General features: G+C 48.5%; 2 protein-coding genes across 5 annotated transcripts in view; one reads left to right on the plus strand and one right to left on the minus strand.

Annotated features, from left to right (window-relative positions):
* Window positions 1–32: 32 nt before the first annotated feature.
* On the plus strand, window positions 33–7154 carry Gemin4 (gem nuclear organelle associated protein 4). The gene is made up of 2 exons (XM_041665794.1): window positions 33–91; window positions 3824–7154. The coding sequence occupies exons 1-2, from the start codon at window positions 82–84 to the stop codon at window positions 6979–6981; spliced, it is 3168 nt and encodes a 1055-aa protein (XP_041521728.1). The 5' UTR covers window positions 33–81; the 3' UTR covers window positions 6982–7154.
* Window positions 7155–8264: 1110 nt separating this feature from the next.
* Window positions 8265–19084, minus strand: part of Tlcd3a (TLC domain containing 3A) — a 28231-nt gene continuing 17411 nt past the window's right edge. Inside the window, exons 1-5 of one of the 4 annotated variants that reach the window (XM_041663870.1) lie at window positions 15236–15601; window positions 14875–14958; window positions 12015–12216; window positions 10391–10483; window positions 8265–9752 (exon numbers count right to left, since the gene is read on the minus strand). In XM_041663870.1, coding sequence (XP_041519804.1) covers window positions 9483–9752; window positions 10391–10483; window positions 12015–12216; window positions 14875–14958; window positions 15236–15357 — 771 coding nt within the window. In that variant the 5' untranslated portion in view covers window positions 15358–15601 and the 3' untranslated portion in view covers window positions 8265–9482. Of the gene's footprint in view, window positions 9753–10390; window positions 10487–12014; window positions 12217–14874; window positions 14959–15235; window positions 15602–19084 lie in introns of those variants that run through there. The other 3 variants (XM_041663869.1, XM_041663871.1, XM_041663873.1) reach the window with 3 other exon arrangements.

Below are 19084 nucleotides of genomic sequence, written 5' to 3' on the forward strand. Positions count from 1 at the left end.
CTCCGCCCTTTATGCCGTGGCGCTGCGTTCGCGGTCTCGGAGTGGGAGGGGCAGTCTAGTCCCGCCGCCAGCTTCGCCGCCATGGACCTAGGTGGGTTCGCGTTTCCCTACTCCGGCCCTCGGGCCGCGCCCCGCAAAGCACATCCAGGGTGGGCCGAGGCCTGCGCTCCTCCAGTGGCGCTATTCAGAGCCCGCTTTGGAGACTGGGGGTCTGAGGAGTCTTTGGAGTCCCACTGCCGCGAGGACGGCCTCCAGCCCGCGGCCCCGCCTGGTGTTGGCCCTCCGTCCCTCGTGGTCTCTTCCCACTAGAAAACAGCGGGCGAATGTAGCCTTGGCGCCCCTGAAAGTGCACAGGGCTACTGCTGCACGTGTTTCGGAAATGCCGGGCTGGGAGGGACGGACGTCCGGACCGTTCTTCCTTATTGGGTGACTGCCGAGTCAGTGAACAAGTTTCTTATCAGGTCTCCTGGTCCACACAACAGAGATGCTGATACCTGTCTTCCTCCCAGAGGCGTGGAGTTTCATTTTAAGATCACGTGCATAACTGGGCGCCTTATGGTGCCTTGTGCACACCTGTGACCCCCAGCCCTCGCTTGCGCGCGGGGTTGCAGCAGCTAAGGTGGCACTTTTGAATCTGAGGTTTGGAGTCTCCTCCCAGGCGAGGACTGGAAGGAGAGCGGTGTTGATAGAAATCTGTGGCCATCTGCCAAGCCTCCCCACCCTGCTAGGTGTACTCTTTAGAGGGTAAGATGGGGAGGCCGTCCTGGGAGGTACTCCAAGATTTGCAAATAATACGCTGTGGAGAAATGTCTTCGTCCCTAGCCAGCTCTTTAGTTTGGAATGGTAGTTTCGTGCCCCGCAGCTGTGAAGAGTTGTGCCATGGCTTGACTCCGCTGGTTTAGACACCCATCATAAATTGTGTCTGGGCCTCGAGGTTCCCGCTCTAAAACAGGATAATCCTCAAGACGTTACTTTGATGATGAAATGATTTTATAGGTGTAAAGCTGGGTGCGGTGGCCTATGTCTTAACCAGTACTCTGGAGGCAGACGCAGGAAGATCTCAAGAATTCTAGGCCAGCCTGGTCTATATAGTTTTAGCCATTCCTGGCTACATAACAAGATCCTATCTCGAAAAAAAAAAGTATGCCACCAAGCCCAGCCCAGTGCCTACCAGAGTAAGCAGTCACTTCCTAGCACCAGCTACTGATAAAGCCTTTCAGTTTCCCCTAGCCATGAACCAAGCCTGCGACTTTGTCGGGCCGCGTGTACACAAGTGTCGGAAAGGTACATGTTTGGCGGCAGACATCTGTTCAGCTAAGCTGATAAATACAATAAAATTGAATTTACAATCATAAGGGAATGGTGTTGGGGGAAGGCAGAACAACCTGAACCAGAAAGAACCCTGCCACAGGAACCTAGCCTGGAGCCTGACTGCTACTGTGGAAGCCAAGGTGCCCTGCCTTCGGGCCTGAGTTAACAGGCAGGCTGATCCTTGACTTTTTTTTCTTTTCCTTTATTTTATTTTATTTTTTTAAAACTTTTTTTTATTTATTTACTTAACTTTATTATGTTTGTTGGTGTGAAGGTGTTATTTTATTTGTGTGTGTGTGTGTGTGTGTGTGTGTGTGTGTGTGTGTAAATGGTTAGTGGCCAAGAGATTTGTTATTGCCTGGAGTCAGTATCCCCCCCGTAGGGAAGGTTTGAGACAGGGTCACGATGTACCTTGGCTGACCTCACAGAAATCTGCCTCCCTAGAGCTGGGATTAGAAGCAGGGGCCACCACAACTAGCCACTGGAGTCAGTGTTTTTGCTGTTGACCCCGTGGCTAACGAGAATGGGGGAGAGATGTTCCTGGGAGCATGAGGGACTGAGGGAAGGGTTGGGCACCTCTGAGGCCTGGGAATGGGTGGGGGTTATCAGGAGCAATGACCATGACCTGTTAATTGTTACACTCTTGCTGTGGTTTCTAGGCCAAATTACACACTTTGATAAAGACCTGTGCCCTTTTGTTTCTGCACTGGTGGAGACAGAAGAGTGGGGAGACTGGTCCTGCCAACAATTGTGCCTTTAAGTCAGGCTCTTGGTAGTCTGATTATTGTTGAGATTTCTTTTATAACCCTTCCATTCTCCCATCCCTGAAAGATGTTTCCAGAAGGTAACAGTTCCAAATTATTTCCGAAAGTGTGATTAGTGTATGTGGTGTGTCATGTGATTTTCATGGTTATACCATGAAGATTGTAGTCTCACATATGCAGACAGACTCGGTAATGTGTAAAGTCACGTTTTTGAATGACTGAGCTTGAATTTAAATCCACTGATTAAATTCCAATATTGCCTTCCTTTAAATGTATCAGTTCTTAGCTCAGTGAATGAATGACCACTTTCCTGGTTCCTGCCAGAGAGCCAGAACCTTTGGTAGCTTCTCCTTTTTGTCTGGAAGAAACCACTGGGTGAACCTTTTTCCTGTAAGATCCAGAATGGTGAAATCCATTAGCAGGAGTGTACTTAGAAAGAAGGAAGGCAGAGCAGGGGAAACAGCTCAGTGGTAGAGCTTGCCTAGTATATATGTAAGGCTCTGGGCTCAAAAACAAAGGCTTGACTGGGTGTGATGGTGTATGCCTTTAATCCCAGTGCATAGGAAGTAGAGGCAGGCAGATCTCTGAGTTCAAAGCCAGTAAGTTCATAGTGAGACCCTGTCTCAAACAGAAAAAGTAAAATAAAATAGTAAAACCACCCAGAAGACTGCTCATCGTCCAGTGTTGGACCTGCCGTCTGTCATCACATCCAACAGAGCTCAGGTTTTGTTTTGTATTTATTACATTCTGTGTGTGTATTTGTGGGTACCATCAGTGGAGGTCAGAAGACAGCTTCTAGGAATTGGTTCTCTCTTGCTGAATTAGGCTTAGGGATCAAACTCGGGTCATCAGGCTTGGTGCACTGAGTCATGTCACTGTCCTTTGTCAAGTCTTCTAATGCATACTTGGTGGCACTGTCACCTCAGCAGTCTGGCTTTCCTTGTCACTTTGCTGAGGGACCTTAGTCACTTCCTTGGTTTCCATCAACTTGTCTGTGTTGGCACTGCCCATACTCACATCAGGCCTTTTCTCCTCAACTCGCTCCATTGCTGAAGGACATCACTACATGTTCTGTCAGACTCCAAATAACCAGAACTGAACTTTTCTCCCCTTTAAATCTGTCCTGGGGGCTGGAGAGAGCTCAGTGGTTAAGAACATGGAAGGGTCTTATAAAGGACTTGGAATTTAGTCCCCAGCACCTGCAGCAGGTGGCTCTCAATCACCTGTAACTCTAGCTCCAGTGAATTCAGATAACTAAAATACTTAAAAAGACATTTAGAAGCCTGTTCTGAATCCCTCTCTGCTTGCTTTTAATTTTTTATTTGGGGGGTATTTTTAATTTATTTGTTTTTGTTGTTGTTTTGGTTTTTTTGAGACAGGGTTTCTCTGTAGCTTTGGAGCCGGTCCTGGAACTAGATCATGTAGATCAGGATGGCCTCGAACTCACAGAGATTCTCCTGCCACTGCCTCCTGAGTACTGGGATTAAAGGCGTGCGCCACCACCGCCCAGTTCTCTCTGCCTGTTTTTAGTGGTACGATCGTCCTCCTAATTTTCAGGCTAGAGATCTTGGAAACTGGGTTTTTTTCCTCAGTCAAGTTCCCTTCGGGAGCTCTTACTAACCACATCTTCCTCTCCCATTGAAGTCAAGGTCGTCCTTAACCTTGATAATGATAGACAACACTGGCTGTTTCTCTTAGCCTCTGCTAAACTTCTGAAAACTTCATTAGCTCTTGGCTTCTCTGTGCAGGACCTCTGAATATTTGTGAGGAAATGACTATTCTGCATGGGGGCTTCTTGATGGCCGAGCGGCTGTTCCACCCCAAAGACCTGGTACAGCTGACAAAGTCTGACTGGGAACATGTAGGGCAGCCCATTGTGGAGGCCTTGAAGGAGATCTCCTCAGCCACAGCACATTCCCAGCCATTTGCCTGGAAGAAGAAAGCCCTGATCATCATCTGGGCGAAGGTTCTTCAGCCCTCCCCCGTCAGTCCTTCTGACACTGACACTCGGTGGCAGGAAGATGTGTTCTTCTCTGTGGGCAACATGATTCCTACCATCAACCACACAGTCCTTTTTGAGCTACTTAAGTCTCTGGAAGCTTCTGGACTCTTCATTCAGCTCCTAATGTCCCTGCCTACCACCATCTGCCGCTCAGAACTACAGAACTTTCTGGAACACATGGCTATTGATACTTCTTCCAAGGATGTCGCCTTCTTCCTGGATGTCTGGTGGGAAATGATGAAGCACAAGGGTGACCAGCAGGACCCCTTGCTTTCCCAGTTCAGGACGATGGCCCATAAATACTTGCCGTCTTCAGATGAGTTTTCCCATCCTCCAAAGAGGTTTAAGTCTGACCCAGACATAGGTCCCACCATGCCACTGTTGGCCATGCTGCTCAATGGGCTGAAACAAATCCAAAATAGAATTCTGTGCCTCGGCATGAAGTCTTGTGCACTAGCTAACTTGGCTGACATGCTGAATGTGTTTGCATTGATGGAGGATGACCCCCAGGAGGTATCTGCCACCATATACCTAGACAAACTAGCCACAGTGATCTCTGTATGGAATTCGGACACGCAGAACCCATACCATCAACAGGCCCTGGCCGACAAGGTAAAGGAGGCAGAGCGGGACGTGAGCCTCACCTCGCTGGCCAAACTCCCCAGTGAGACTGTTTTCATGGGGTTTGAGCTCATGCACAACTTGCTGCAGGAGTGGGGTACAGAACTGCAAGACATGCTCAACAGCAGTCAGGGGACAAACTATGACACCTACCGGCTGTGTGACAGTCTGACTTCCTTCAGCCAGAACTTGAAGCACTACCTGGATACTGCCAGCATGTCCAAGGAGGAGAGGCAGGTGGTCTGTGAACTGGCTGAGTGTGTCAGGGACTTCCTGAGAAAAACCAGCAAAGTCCTGAATGACAAGGGCCTCGAGGACATCACTGCCTCCATTGCCATGGCCATCATTGAGCAGAAGATGGACCGGCACATGGAAATGTGCTACATTTTTGCTTCTGAGAAGAAGTGGGCCTTTTCAGATGAGTGGGTTGCCTGCCTGGTTAACAACAGATCTCTCTTCAGGGAACCTGACTTGGTCTTGAGTCTGCTGGAAACAGTGATGGAAGTCATCAACTCTAACAGGGTTATCCCCCAGTCTCAGATCAAGCAGGTGATTTGCTTGACCTTGGAATGTTACGCAGAACTCTCCCTACCAGACAAAAATAAAGTCCTTTCTGGCGTCCTGCATTGTTGGGGGCCAAAGGGCCTCTCAGACAGGTTGTCTGTTTACGTGGAGGGTTTTCAAGAAGACCTCAACACAACATTTAACCAGCTCGCACAGAGCAGCTCTGAACAGGGCCTGGCCAAAGCAGTGACCTCCATGGCCCGCCTGGTGATCTTCTACCCAGAAGTAGTGGTAAAGAAGATGTGCAGCATAGCTGTGACCAATCTTGGCACTCACAGGTTCCTGGCTCAGATTCTCACTGCCTTCCCTGCGCTGAAGTTCACAGAAACACAAGGGCCAAAGCCACATAGCAGTTTCATGGTGTCCTGCCTCAAAGAAACTGTCTGGACAAAGTTCTCTACACCCAAAGAAGAGAAGCAATTTCTGGAGCTGGTGAGCTGCCTGATGAACCCCGTGAAACCTCAGGGAATCCCAGTTGCTGCTCTTCTGGAGCCTGATGAGGTGCTGAAGGAGTTTGTCCTGCCCTTCTTGATGCTAGACATGGAGGAGGTAGGCCTGAGTCTGAAGCTCTTCATCCAGACCCTTGAAGCCAATGCAGGCTTGGAGGAGTATTGGCTGCAAACCTGCTCCCCATTTCCGCTGCTCTTCAGCTTGTGCCGACTCCTGGATAGCTTTAGCAAGTTCTGGCAGCTCCCCCGGGAGAAGCGCTGCCTCACTCTGGACAGCAAGGATCTTGTGATCTACATCCTGAAGCTCCTCTGTGAGATAGTGCTGGCCAATGCAGAGACCTTCTCCCCAGACACCTGGGCCAAGTCCCTGTCCTGGCTTCACCGCAAGTTAGACCAGCTAGACTGGACTGTGGGCCTGAGACTGAAGAACTTCTTTGAAGGACACTTCAAGTGTGAGGTGCCGGCAACCCTTTTTGAGATCTGTAAGCTCTCTGAGGCCCAGTGGACCTCTCAGGCCCATGAAGGGTATGGGCCTGGCACGGGGCTTCTCGCCTGGATGGAGTGCTGCTCCATCTCCAGCAGTGTCTCTGAAGAGATGCTCTCCCTCTTAGTGGTGGATGTGTGCAATCCCGAGGAGGTCAGATTATTTAGCAAGGGCTTTCTGGTGGCCCTGGTACAAGTCATGCCTTGGTGTAGTCCCCAGGAATGGCAGTACCTTCAGCAGCTGACAAGGAAGCTGTTGGAGAAACAGCTCCTTCATGTCCCTTACAGCCTGGAGTATATTCAGTTTGTTCCCCTACTCAACCTGAGGCCCTTTGCCCAAGAGCTTCAACTCTCTGTTCTCTCCTTGAGAGTGTTCCAGTTTCTCTGCAGCCAGAGCTGTTGTAACTGGCTTCCTATGGACGGTTGGAGCCATGTGGTCAGACTCCTCTGTAGCAGTCTGACCGGTATCCTGGATGCAATCAGGCTGATGCAGTTGGAGGGCCAGGGACGAAAGGGGGACCTGACTCAGGAAACCCTGTTTGTATATACCCAGATGTTCTGTCATGTTCTGCACATCATGGCCATGCTCCCCCAGGAGGTCTGTGAGCCCCTGTACGTGCTGGCTTTGGAAATCCTTACCTGTTATGAAACCCTAAGCAAGACCAACCCTTCTGTCAGCTTCTTGCTCCAGAAGGTCGATGAGCAGCGCTTCCTAAAGTCTATAGCGAAGAACATTAGCCCCGAGGAGCGGCGCCAAACCCTGCTACAGAAGATCAACAACTTCTGACCTGTGGAGGGCAGAACAGGTGCTGTACCTCCAACATGGTGTTTCTGCAGGGCCCAGAACTGAGAACAGACCTGACGGTTAGTGAGGATGTGCACACCAGGAACAGAGAACACTGAAAAAAGTAGTTTCTTAGGGACTTGCCACATACTACAATAAAACTCTTTTGGGTTTCATCTTGTCTTGAGCCTTTCTCAGAAGTTTGGGCTTAAATATGCTCCAAAGTTAGGCTGAGGTAATCTTTAAGATCAAGTCAAGCCAGTGGAGCAGGTGTGGGAGTGCACACCTGAAACGCCAGCCTTTGGGAGGCTGAGGGTGGCAGCCTGGACGGCATAGTAAGATCTGAAAGTTTAAAAAAGTCCAGCTGGGGAGGAACATGTTTGTAACTGAAATTCTCCACCTAGATTTGGCAATAAGCCCAAAGGTGGAGCTACCTACTAGGAAAAAAAAAAAAATACAAGGTTCTATTTTCTTTTCAGCTAGTCTTGGTAACAGTACACTCCTATAATCCCAGCATTTGGGTGGCTGAAGAGAGGGATCTTAAGTTCAAGGCCAGCCTGAGATGCGTAAGCATTTAGTATTTCATCTTTTTTTCCCCAAGGTTTTCTCAAAAAAAAAAAAAAAAAAAAAAGGCCCATGTGGAAAGGGGCTCATTTGGCACTGGTTCTAACTTATGTGCCAGAGAGGCCTGCACCTTTGTGAGAGGATCTAACCAAGAACACTGTTAAGGGTTAGCCATCCATTCAGCACACCCAGGTGAACAGCTGATAACCCTGGAGGTGGGGTGTGATTACCTTCTGCCTGGAGAGGCGCCTTGGTTTTGATGAATGAATGGCAGAGGTAACAATGCATGCAGAAGCTTAAAAAAAGAGTTTCTAGGGTGGTATTACACAACTCTTAAGAACTGGTTAGGGAGGTATCATTTAGGGGGATGAGAGAAAAGCTCCCATCACGTCCTGCATATCCACACCCTCATTTTAAATGGCTTATTTTCTCCCACCTAAAGTAAACTGTTCTGTGGTCAACAGGCAGGCTTCCACCCTCCCAACTCCTAATTGGAATTCACCAGGGGAAGAAGTTACAAGTGAACACTGAGCTTGAACTCTCGGCACGCTCTGTGAATCCTTTGGTACCTTGAACCAACATGTTGGACTAAGGTATGAGTAAGGCCTGCCTGGAAGTCAGTCACATTCCATGATTAGACTAGGAAGTACCCCACACAGTAGTCAGTCTGGCTGGATCTCAGGATGTTTGAGGAAGCCAGTGCCAATACACTTGACAATAAACAGAATTTAGTGCAATTTAATCACCACATGGATGACTTATGGATACAATGACAGTAAACAAAACACAAAACAGCATTTTTATGGTTTTTTAAGTGGCACCTATTAAAAACTGAAACTCAAAATTTGAGACATAATCATCCAGTCCTTTAAAAGTCCATGGACAGTGAATTATAAGGCACTTGTAGTGTTTTTGCTGCCACCTGGAAGTGGCAGCAGGTCCTCTCATACCCAGCCTGTGGCGAGGGATGATCCTGCTGTACACAGCTACCACATTGGTCCACAGGACATGTTCTGGCCAGCTCGGCTGCCCCCGTGTTCTCTAGTCTTCTGTGGCTGAATGGCTGCACATTCAGCACAAATGGGTCTCTTCAGGAAGCGCTAGAACACTGGCCTGGCTGAGAGCTCAAGGGCTGGAGTGGACATCGGTATCCGCCTTGAATTAAAAAGGCAGTGTCAGAGTGGGATGACCCGGTAATCCACTACAGAAGCCATCACTTTACTTTGTCCCTGGAGTTTTAGGCCAGCTTTCTATGTGGGCACAGAAAACGGTATGAGAGGTTGTGCGAAAAAGGGAATGGTGTTGGTGAGTGCTTGCAACAAGCTCCCAAGTTTGTGCTACTGGTCTTTATACCAAGTGAGCCAGCGGAGCTGCGGGCCTCTGCTGGCCTCCTGACCTACTCAAGTGCTTCAGGTTCTCAGCCCTGCCTCTTGCCCATTGTCAGCGAGCCCTTCTGACTGGAAGTCAGTAGGATGAGAATTCATTGTTGATATACCAATGAGAGGACCAGGGCTGTCTAGTAAACAGTAAAAGACTACACACCCACAATGTTTTTCCTAGTGTTGGAAAAAATGACACTATTTCAAGAACCAAGCTGTCACTTGCTTTTGGCCCAGTATTATGGATGTTGCCCTGAGTGAGGATAGCAGTGCTTCACCTCCCAGAGCTCTTACCATAGGCCCAAGGAAGGCTCCTCAGGCTTGCATTAAGACTACTTTGCTGCAGTGGAGGTTTGACAGGATCCAAGTTACCACTGGGGGAAGGGAGGTGCTTTTGCAAAAGGAGCAGGTTAGAGGGGAAGGTACTGGGGATTCTTAGAAAACCTCAAATCCAGAGGCTCATCAATATCCAGAAGGCAGAAGCTCCCCCAGGCACAATTTGGTCCTTGGAATACTGAGTAGAGGCAGCAGCTAGTGTGAGAGCCTGACTCCTGAGAGTAGTTAACCATCCTTTTTGGCTTTGGCAGTGTCAAAGAGCCGGGCTGCCTTCTTGCACAGCAGTGAGAACCAGTAGAGCTGGGGAGAGATGAGGACGGCATTGGCCACGTTGCAGTGTAAAGGGATATTAAATGGTACTCGGAGCAGGCTTATTCCTTTGTGTTGGGCATAGGACCAGTACATGAAGGGGAAAAGAAGGATCCGGCAGAACAGAAAGGTGGTCAGCGTGAGGATTCCGTTGACCTTGTAAAGGAGGGTATGCTGCTGCTTTAGCTGCGAGAGAAAAACAAGGAGAACGCAAGGTCACCAGGAGTATGGGTCATCATGGAACCCAGCCTCACCGCAGTCAAGCAGGTTCTTGCGCTAGTCAAGGCCCATGGTGCTACGTTGCTAGGCACTCGGACACACAAAAGCAGGTGTACAGGCCCATGCATGTGCTTGTGGAGGCCAGACGTTGGGTGCCATCCCCTCACTCTGGGGACAGGGTCTCTTACTGAATCCAGAGCTCACCCTTTCAGCCAGGCTGCGCACACAGCTATGCCCGGCTTACAAGAACCAAGCTGTCACTTGCTTCTGGCTTGGTATTTGGATGTTGCCCTGCGTGGGTGGAGGGGATAACACTGCTTCTGTGCAGCAAGCTGTCTTGCCTACTGAGCTGTCAGTCACCATCTACAGCTTCGTCATTTTACCAAAAGTGATGCTGGATTTGACCTAAGCTTATATACTCTTATAGGTGTATAAGAACAAGTGATTAAATTGTAGCCAGGTGTCTGTGTAACTCGGGTCAGATCAAGTCTCATGCGCCTGCTTTGGACCCATGTCAAAGGGTCTCATCTCCTAGCACTGAGATCTCTCCAAGGCAGTGCAGGTCTCTTCCCCTGCCTCACATCTGCTGCTTCACTCATACGCACCTGAATCAGAACTCTGCCCAGCGACACAAATGGAGTGCTCAGTTCTGCTGTGAAGATGCAGCCGACAAAGAAGTCTCCAAGTTCTCCCCTGAGCTTCTGCAGAGAGAAGAAAAGGGACTGAGAGGTGGAGGTTAAGAAAGCACCGGAAGGAAAATCCTAACTAAGGCTCTAGGGAAAAGAGAACCTTGAGACCCTGAAGGGAGAAAGTTGTTAATAGGCAAGTGGCCATCCAGTTAAGTATCCTGCTGCTTCCCTGGCAATCACTTGGAGAGGATCCAAAGACAAAGGCGGACAGGCTCACTGAGTCCTACAGCAGGCTTCACCTGATTTTAGCGATAACAGGGAGGAACTCAGTAGCCTGCTTCTGTGTGTCAAAGGCACTGGGCTTATTCAGCACAACAAAGTATGTGCTGGAAGGCAAAGTCCTTACAAAATGGAGTACCTTTTATTCTTCCTACAGTAGCAGCCTACCTGATGGAACAACCTGCTCAATAGCGCTGGGATAAGAAGACTTGGAGCAAAAGAGATGGCTCAGCTGGTAAAGGCAATGGCCTATAAGCCTCACGACTTAAGTCTGACCCCCCATACCACCTATAGGACCCATATGGTACAAGGAGAGAACTGGCTCTTCCAAGTTGTCCCTTGACCTCCACCCTTGTGCCAATACACAGACATACAAAATAATTAAGAAAATAGAATGCTGGATGTGGTAGTGCATGCTTTTAACCTCAGCACTCAAGAGACAGGAAGATTGCTACACATTTGAGAACAGCCTGGTCTGCATAGTGAGACCCTGTCTCAAAATTAAACAGATAGGGCTGGACAGATGGCTCATGGTTAAGAGCACTTGCTACTCTTCCAGGGGACAAGTTTGGTTACCAGCACCCATGTCAGGCAATTCAGAACTAATCGGATTTCTAGCCACTTCTGACCTCCACAGGTACTTGTACATTCACTTAAATAAAATAAAGCACATAATCTCTAAAAGAAATAATGCTGAAGCCTATTGGTAGTGCAGGTCCATAATTCCAGCTATATGGGAAACTGGGGTGGGAAGACTACAAGTTCAAGGTCAAGCTGAGCAACTTAAGACTGTCTCAAAACAGTAAAAAGAGAGCTGGGGGTAGGATGAGGGGTAGACTGCTTTCCTAGCATGAGTGAGGCGCTAGTTTAATTACTTGTACTAAAAACAAATAATAAAAAAACAAGCCTGAAAACAGCTCAGGGGTTAAGAGCATGGGCTGCTCTTCAAGAGGACCCAGGTTTAATTCCCATCACCTGTATGGTGGCTCAAACCATCAATAACTCCAGTTCCAGGGAATCAACAGTTCTGGCCCCTGCAGCCTCCAGTCCAGCAAGTGGTACACAGACATACATGCAGGCAAAACACCCATACATATACAATAGAAACAAATCTTTTACAAACTAACAATGAAGGCCAGGAGTCACAAACATTTCAGGTGGTATGGTTTTCCTCCACTACTTGCATGGAAGACTGAACCCAACGAAGTAATTAGCAGGAGGGCCAGCATAGTACAAAAGGGAAGAAAGGGCTCCCCAACTCCTAAGGAATGACCAAGGCACCCGGCTCAGTGACTGAGGCTGCGGTCCTGAGAGGCCATACCTGTGAAACAGGTACAAGGACAAACAGGATGACCACATGATGTGTGACCATTAGGCGGTTTTCAATCAGGAAGTTGCGGAAAATGGTGGCACGTCTGAGTTTCTGGTCTCTGGTTCGGCACCATTCGCAGAGGTACATGGCATAGCAGTCATAGATCATGTATGGGATCAGAAACCAGACATACTCTCTGGCAAGCCAGTGCCTAAAAGAAAACACAGGGAGAGAGAATAGCCACGAATATCGATGCAGCACAAAGTGTCTCCTCTCTGGCGCTCTTCTCTTCTCAATCAGCCATTACTTTGGACAGTTCACAGTGAAGAGGGTGAGACAGTTAAGGAGGGGGTCTCTAAATTACAAAGCAAATTTATGAGGGCCAAGAGTAGAAGTAGGAATCCATTCTGCCTATATAGACATGTAGTTTATCGTAACCAGTTGCCTGGCTCAGCTCCTTATCTACAGTAGACTTCAAGCATTTTGATAGAAACTGACTTTGATGGAGATAAACTTCCAAATGATTCAGCAGCTCCACCAAGGAACTGGTTTGGAAGGCGTTTTAAATCACAAGTCCAACCTTTCCAGTTTAACTCCTCAGTTGCTCAACAGCTGGAGTTTCAGAGTTCTCGATCTACACATTTTCTCTTGCTTCTCCATGCCCCACTGTAGAGTTCGTAGGAAGCACCCGGCCATGTTATTTCCTTACCTATGGTTAACCCTGAGTTCCATTCATTCATAAAAGGATGCCTGGGACCAGCTAGATGGCCTAGTGGGTTAATATGCCTGATGACCCCTGAATGGCCATGGTGGAAGGAGAGAAATCAATTCCTGCAAGTTGTCTGACCTCCACAAGTACAACATGGTTCGCACACACACACTAAATGAATAAATTTACTTAAATTCTTTTTAAATGTGTGTCTAAAAATGGGCTTGGACTTCAAGGACCACATTATAGCAACTAAATTCCAAGAGAGGCTGGGCCAAAAGATGTTCATTTCCTCGACTGATTTGGGGCATATGTGTTCCTATTAATTTGCCCAGTGTGAGTGAAACATTTGCTGAGCCAAAATGATGGTCTATTACTGTTCTAGCATACATGCCTGTACTTTCCAGCATCATACAGAAACTTAAAGAAACATTTAAATTAGAATCTGTCCTATGCTAGAGAGGATTAGATTCACATAGTACATTTTTTTTTAAATATTTATTATGTATACAATATTCTGTCTGTGTGTATGTCTGCAGGCCAGAAGAGGGCACCAGACCTCATTCCAGATGGTTGTGAGCCACCATGTGGTTGCCGGGAATTGAACTCAGGACCTTTGGAAGAGCAGGCAATGCTCTTAACCACTGAGCCATCTCTCCAGCCCCACATAGTACATTTTTGAGCGATCGTATTAGAAGAGGAAACACGCTGTACAGTTCTCAGACTACCTAACCATCAGGTCGCCTGCAGTACTTGGGAAGCACTCTGTTCCCCAGAGAGTCTAAATCCATGTCTAGGATCCAGTCTGTACTTTTCACCTTGTCTTGGGTGATCTCCCAAGTAGCCAGTCCACTGAAAAGCAGAACTGGGAATCTAGGGAGGGTGCCATGTGAGAGTCTATTCCGAACTAGCTCCACACTTATCACAACATGGCTCATCTAAAAAAGAATGGAATAAAGGCAAGTAAATAGTAATGGCACATATACTACACTTGTAGGCAAACTGATTAGCCAACATCTATCTGGGCCCAAATATCCAAGACCTATTCTAATGCCCATCAATGGACTCATTGCTTGTTAGAGACATTTCAAGTAAAATAACTACCAAGAGCAGGCATAGTGGCCCACACCTTTAATCCCAGCACTGAGGAGGCAGAGGCAGGGAGATCTCGGTGAGTTTGAGGCCAATCCAAAGTACAGAATGAGACCGTGTCTCAAAAGGAAAAAGAGACATTGAGAGGGCAAACAGGAAATGGTGACAGCACGATCAATCCCAAGTAAGATCCCAGGCCAGCATGAGACAGTTTTGTTCTCTCTGGTTCCTCTTCCAGCAGGGAAACAGGACACTGCAGGGTGGAAAATCAGGAAAAGCTACCCAACTTTCTCTGGACGTCTGCCTGTCCTTTAAACTTCTCTGGAAGAAAGAGTGGTTCAAAGAGCCAAGTGGGAAGATAAATAAATAAATAAATAAATAAATCGGTCGTGGTGTGGTGGCACATATCTGTTATTCTGCCCTTGAGAGACAGATGGAGGAGGGTTGCCACATGTTCCAAGCTAGTCAGGTCTACAGATAAAGCAAAAGCACTGCCACTACTCATGTTTAAACAGGATGGCCCACTCTGGTCTTAATTTGTCTCACTGAAGCGCCATAGAAGCCCATTTGTCTGACCTGACTTTGGGCACAAATGTGTCAGTTTTCTGAAAGCACCAGAAACCGCTTCATTATCTTGAGCAAAGGAAAAGCAAGAGCAGCATCTGCAGGGAATGCGAGGGTGGACTTAGGCTGCCAATAGAAGGGGTTGGCTACAGTCACTGCTACTCTCTCTGCTAAGAATGTTCCAGAGAGAGAACTCAGTGAAAGCATTTAAACGAACCAAAAACCATACTCCTCCTTATAAAGAGGGACCGTTGGACCACACTGTCCTCTAACGCGGCAGTCTTCAGTCAGGCCCAGTTTCTCGCTCTAGCATTTTTCCACACTCTCCTCGCTTCCCCTAAGCTGGAATGATGGAAGCAGTGCGAGGAGGACACTAATTAGGGTGCACAGGTTTTTCCACCAGGAAGTCAAAGGCAGTGCCTGTGAGCCACTAAAATGTGAAAATGCTGGGGAGGGGGCCCTCAGCCCGGGTATTTTTGCTTCCACCTGTGATCGAGACTTTACCTGTCTGAGACCACGTTGCTGCAGGAGCAGATGATGATGAGCCCCGCCCCGGTAGCCAGCACTGCCTGCACGGAGGACACCAGCCTGAGGTGGGGCAGAGAAGAGAAAGCAAAGAAAGCAGAAAGCGTTCTTACTCCAGGACTGCGGACAGCACAAAGCCCCACTCTCCAACCTGCCTCTCCCGGGCAGCCATGGCGTCGCGATGCCCCAAGTAGGAGCAGCAGGCGGGGAGAAGCACACGCCCTTCCCGATCAGGCCCGCCCCGCACCGAGGGGCGCTTCCCGTCGCCCCCTTTCCGCCCTACGCAGGCCCGGAGCGGAGGGCAGCGCCCCGCCAGAGCGGGTAGCCCGGCCCGCGGTACCTGGTGCCGACAGTCAGGCAGTCGTCGTCCGTCCATCCCGGCCGCGAGCGGCGCAGCGCCCAGGTGCTGAGCGCGAAGAGCCCTGGGAAGAAGAGGGCGCCGCTGGCCAGCGTCAGCAGCATGGGTGCGGGTGCGGGTGCGAGTGCGGCGGCTCGCTGCGCAGCGTGCTCGGGGCTGGCGGCTCGGCCCGCTCTCCCTATTTCTAACCTCCGCCGGCCCCGCCCGGCCGCCGCCACCCGGGCCCCGCCAGCACTGGCCGCCAGCCCGCGGCGCTCCCCCGCGTGACCAACGCGCCGGCCGCGATAGGCGCGGGCAGGAGCTGGGGCGGGGTCTCGCCGCGAGGCTGCCCGGTCCCCTCTCTGTCACCGCGGGCGCGTGCAGGGGCCTCCCTGCAGGACGTGCACCCGGGCGCGATGCGCGCCACGGCGCCCACGTCTCTGGCCGAAGGATCGGGCGGGTTGTGGCCGTCTGCCCTCATCCACCGAGCATCGTCGTTTCCTAAGGGAGTCCTAAATGGCCTTTCTGCCCATCAGGGAGTGGCTTCTCAGGAATCGCCAAGAAGGCTTGAAAGCCTGCGTTCCCTCCCTCCCTGTTGTGGTACTAGTAGACCTCTTGACTTTGGGTCCAGATACTACGCGAATCTCGGCAACTGTGCTGAGGATGACAGTTGTGCCCTTTATTTAACAGTTCTTGGGCCAGATGATTCTACTTTCGCTTAGCATCTTGAAACTCTCTGGACAGTCCAGTCGTTTCAGTATCGCCGAAATGACTCTCTCTTAGGAGAGACTGCTTTGGTTTGTAGCTTCTAACCTAAATGCGGGATTATGTGGGAAGGAGGGGTGAGAAGGTGGGTGTTAAGATTCATTAATGCCCAGGACAATTGGAAGACACTACAGGTCTCTTTAAGTCACCAGCATCAAAAATGCTCTCTAAAGTCTCGTTAGAGAGATTTGGCAGGAACAGCTGAGCTCGGCCTCTCTCAGCTGAGCCTCGATTTCCTCAATTGTGGAATGAGGAGGAAGCTGGATACAAACCCTTCAAAGCTTTTCCAACTCTTTTGATACCGGGATCTCTATAAAATAAATAGCAGATGATTTCTGCTAGATGCCAATAAATTAACATTCAGTTAATGATGTAGAAATACAGCGAACATAGCTTTTGCTTGTTTCAATTTGTATATAATTGATTACTGAGTCTGAGATTTTCTTAACTTTAAAGGTAATTTCCCTAGCCGGGCAGTGGTGGCGCACTCGGGAGTCTGGAGGCAGGCGAATCTCTGAGTTCAAAGCCAGCCTGGTCTACAAGAGCTAGTTTCCAGGACAGGCTCCAAAAGCTATGTATTGAGCTCCCCGTCCCCCCAAAAAGGTAATGTCCCTTTTTACTTTTATTTTTACTATTTTTAACTATTGCTAGGCTGTGATCATTCGGGAGAAGACAACTCTTCATATCTCTCTACATGTTGCTAATGCGAATTTAGTTAACATTAAAGTAACAAAGCTCAAAGAGAATCGGGAGTTTTGTCCACTTAGGGCAGGCTGCATCTCTGCTTCCTCAGTGTACAGCTGACATAAATGGTAAATAAAAAGGACTCCAGTTTGGTACCAGGGTGTCTCACAAATAAGACTCTTACGTGGGGGGCTGGAGAGATGGCTCAGTGGTTAAGAGCATTGCCTGCTCTTCCAAAGGTCCTGAGTTCAATTCCCAGCAACCACATGGTGGCTCACAACCATCTGTAAAGACGTCTGGCGCCCTCATCTGGCCTTCAGGCATATAGACAGAATACTGTATACATAATAAATAAATATTTAAAAAAAAAAAGACTCTCACGTGAACAAAGAACATCCACCTGTGAGCTTTCCATTCTCTCCGGAAAACATCTTTCTGCATCCCACTTTCTATACCCTATCCATGCATCCTGGTCACCTCCGCTCGCCCGGTGACAAGTGGTTCTAAGTCCTCCATACCTTGGCTAGGAGAGGTTAGCACAAGTAACAAGTATGCTAGCAATGTCCAGTGGTCAGGACAGTGCACCACACAGGAGGCTGGCCACTAAACCCTTAGTATGCCTTCATGAAATGAATACAAAACAACAGGTGTATCATATGTAGAAATAGGAGAAAAATAACTTTCCAACATTGTGCCCACAGAAGCCACCACAATGTTTAGATTGATTTGGTATAGAGCGAACAAGCATTGATTTGAACTTGACTTTCCAGTAATCAAACTTCTGTGAGAAATGATAAAGCTAAACCAAAAGCACCAAGCCCTAAGGGAATGGGAGGAGGGGGCACCAAAGTATAAACAAACAAACAAGTAGATCTAAAATGCTGTTCATCCCTCAAAGGATGCTTCCCATGTTGTGTATCTAACCCAGAGTCTTGCACTTGTTGGGTGGGCGTGTGTTCCACCACCAAGCTACACTCCCAGCCCACTTCAAGCCTTGCCAGACATCTCCTCTGCAAAGGTTTCTGTTTCCTTCCAGGCAGATTTATAAATTCATTTTCTAATGGGCTTGTCTTTCGCCTTGGACAAGGTCTCTCTAAAATGTAGCCCTGGCTAGCCTGGCACTCTCTATGTATTCCAGGCTGGACTCACACTCAAGAGATCTACCTGCCTCTGCCTCCCCAGAGCTGTCTTTGTATTTTATTGTCCAGTTAAGCTGGGCACCTTTCAAGGGTTGCACGATTGAAATTTTAAACTGTTATGTTGAGAACTATACTGTATGCCAGGCACCACATCAAACACTTTGATTGTGTTAATTAAATCCTCAAAGCTGTTGCTGTGTGAGAGAGCGGAGGGGAAGGGAGAGTCAGGCCGGAGCAATTTAAAAATTACTTGTGGTCACATTGCTGGCAGCAGAATTGGGATTGAGTTTAGTACTTTCTACCTTCAAGGTCAACGTGCTTAATGACTATTTGCTTTCAAACTTGATAATGAAGAGTAATAGCCTTTCTCAATATGCTTTCAGAGTAAAAGCTATGTAACTACTGTTCCTCATTGTTTACTCGCAAGTTTAATCCTCATTGTTTACTCACAAGTTTAAGCATGGAATATGGAGTTTATGGGCTCAAATGCTACTTTTTAAAAATGTGCACATGTGTAGTGTATTTGCTTGCACGTGCACCCACATAACACATCGGCACAGCCAGAGGAATTACAAAGTCCTGCTCTGTCACTCTCTGCCATTTTCCTTTGAGACAGGATCTCTCCTTGAACCTGGAGTGAGGCTGGCTGCCAGCAAGTCCTGTAATCCTCCTGGCTTGCTCTGTGGGCGCTGGGGATTCGAACTCAGGTCATCATGCTTGCACAGCAAGCACTCTCAGCCCCTGCGCTTTTCCCCCAGCCTGCATATTACTATTAACAGCAAAGGTAAGCATATGATTAATTACTTTTCCTACACTAAGAAACCTCAGTGTGGATGGGAAGCTGACTTGCCACCCTGTGAAATGAAAGGACTCCACTTAAAACCTGGACCTCCTGACTTGAGTTCCAGGGTTATTTCAACAGCTTCACACCACAGTGGTGGGGTTTCTGAAGTTTACAATTTGCTGCTTATATGGATTTCCAGAGTGAAATGTGGGTCAGATGTGATGGTACACACTTGTAATCCTAGCACTTGGGAGGCTGAGGCAGAAGGATTGCAGTAAGTCTGAGACAAGCCTGAAATACATAGCAAGTTCCAGGTGAACAGGGGCCATGGAACGAGACTGTTTCAAAAAAAGCAAGACTGAAACTCAGATGCTAGATGCTAGGTTAAGACTCCTATGCCAGATTCAGAGTCTCAGGGCAGCTGGGGAGACAGCTGGGTAAAGTGTAAAGCACCTGTTGCATAATTCTAAGGATCTGAAT

The sequence above is a fragment of the Microtus oregoni genome, unplaced genomic scaffold (assembly GCF_018167655.1).
Source record: "Microtus oregoni isolate MIOR12 unplaced genomic scaffold, Mior012 000015F_ref0000493, whole genome shotgun sequence".
Classification (NCBI taxonomy): domain Eukaryota; kingdom Metazoa; phylum Chordata; class Mammalia; order Rodentia; family Cricetidae; genus Microtus; species Microtus oregoni.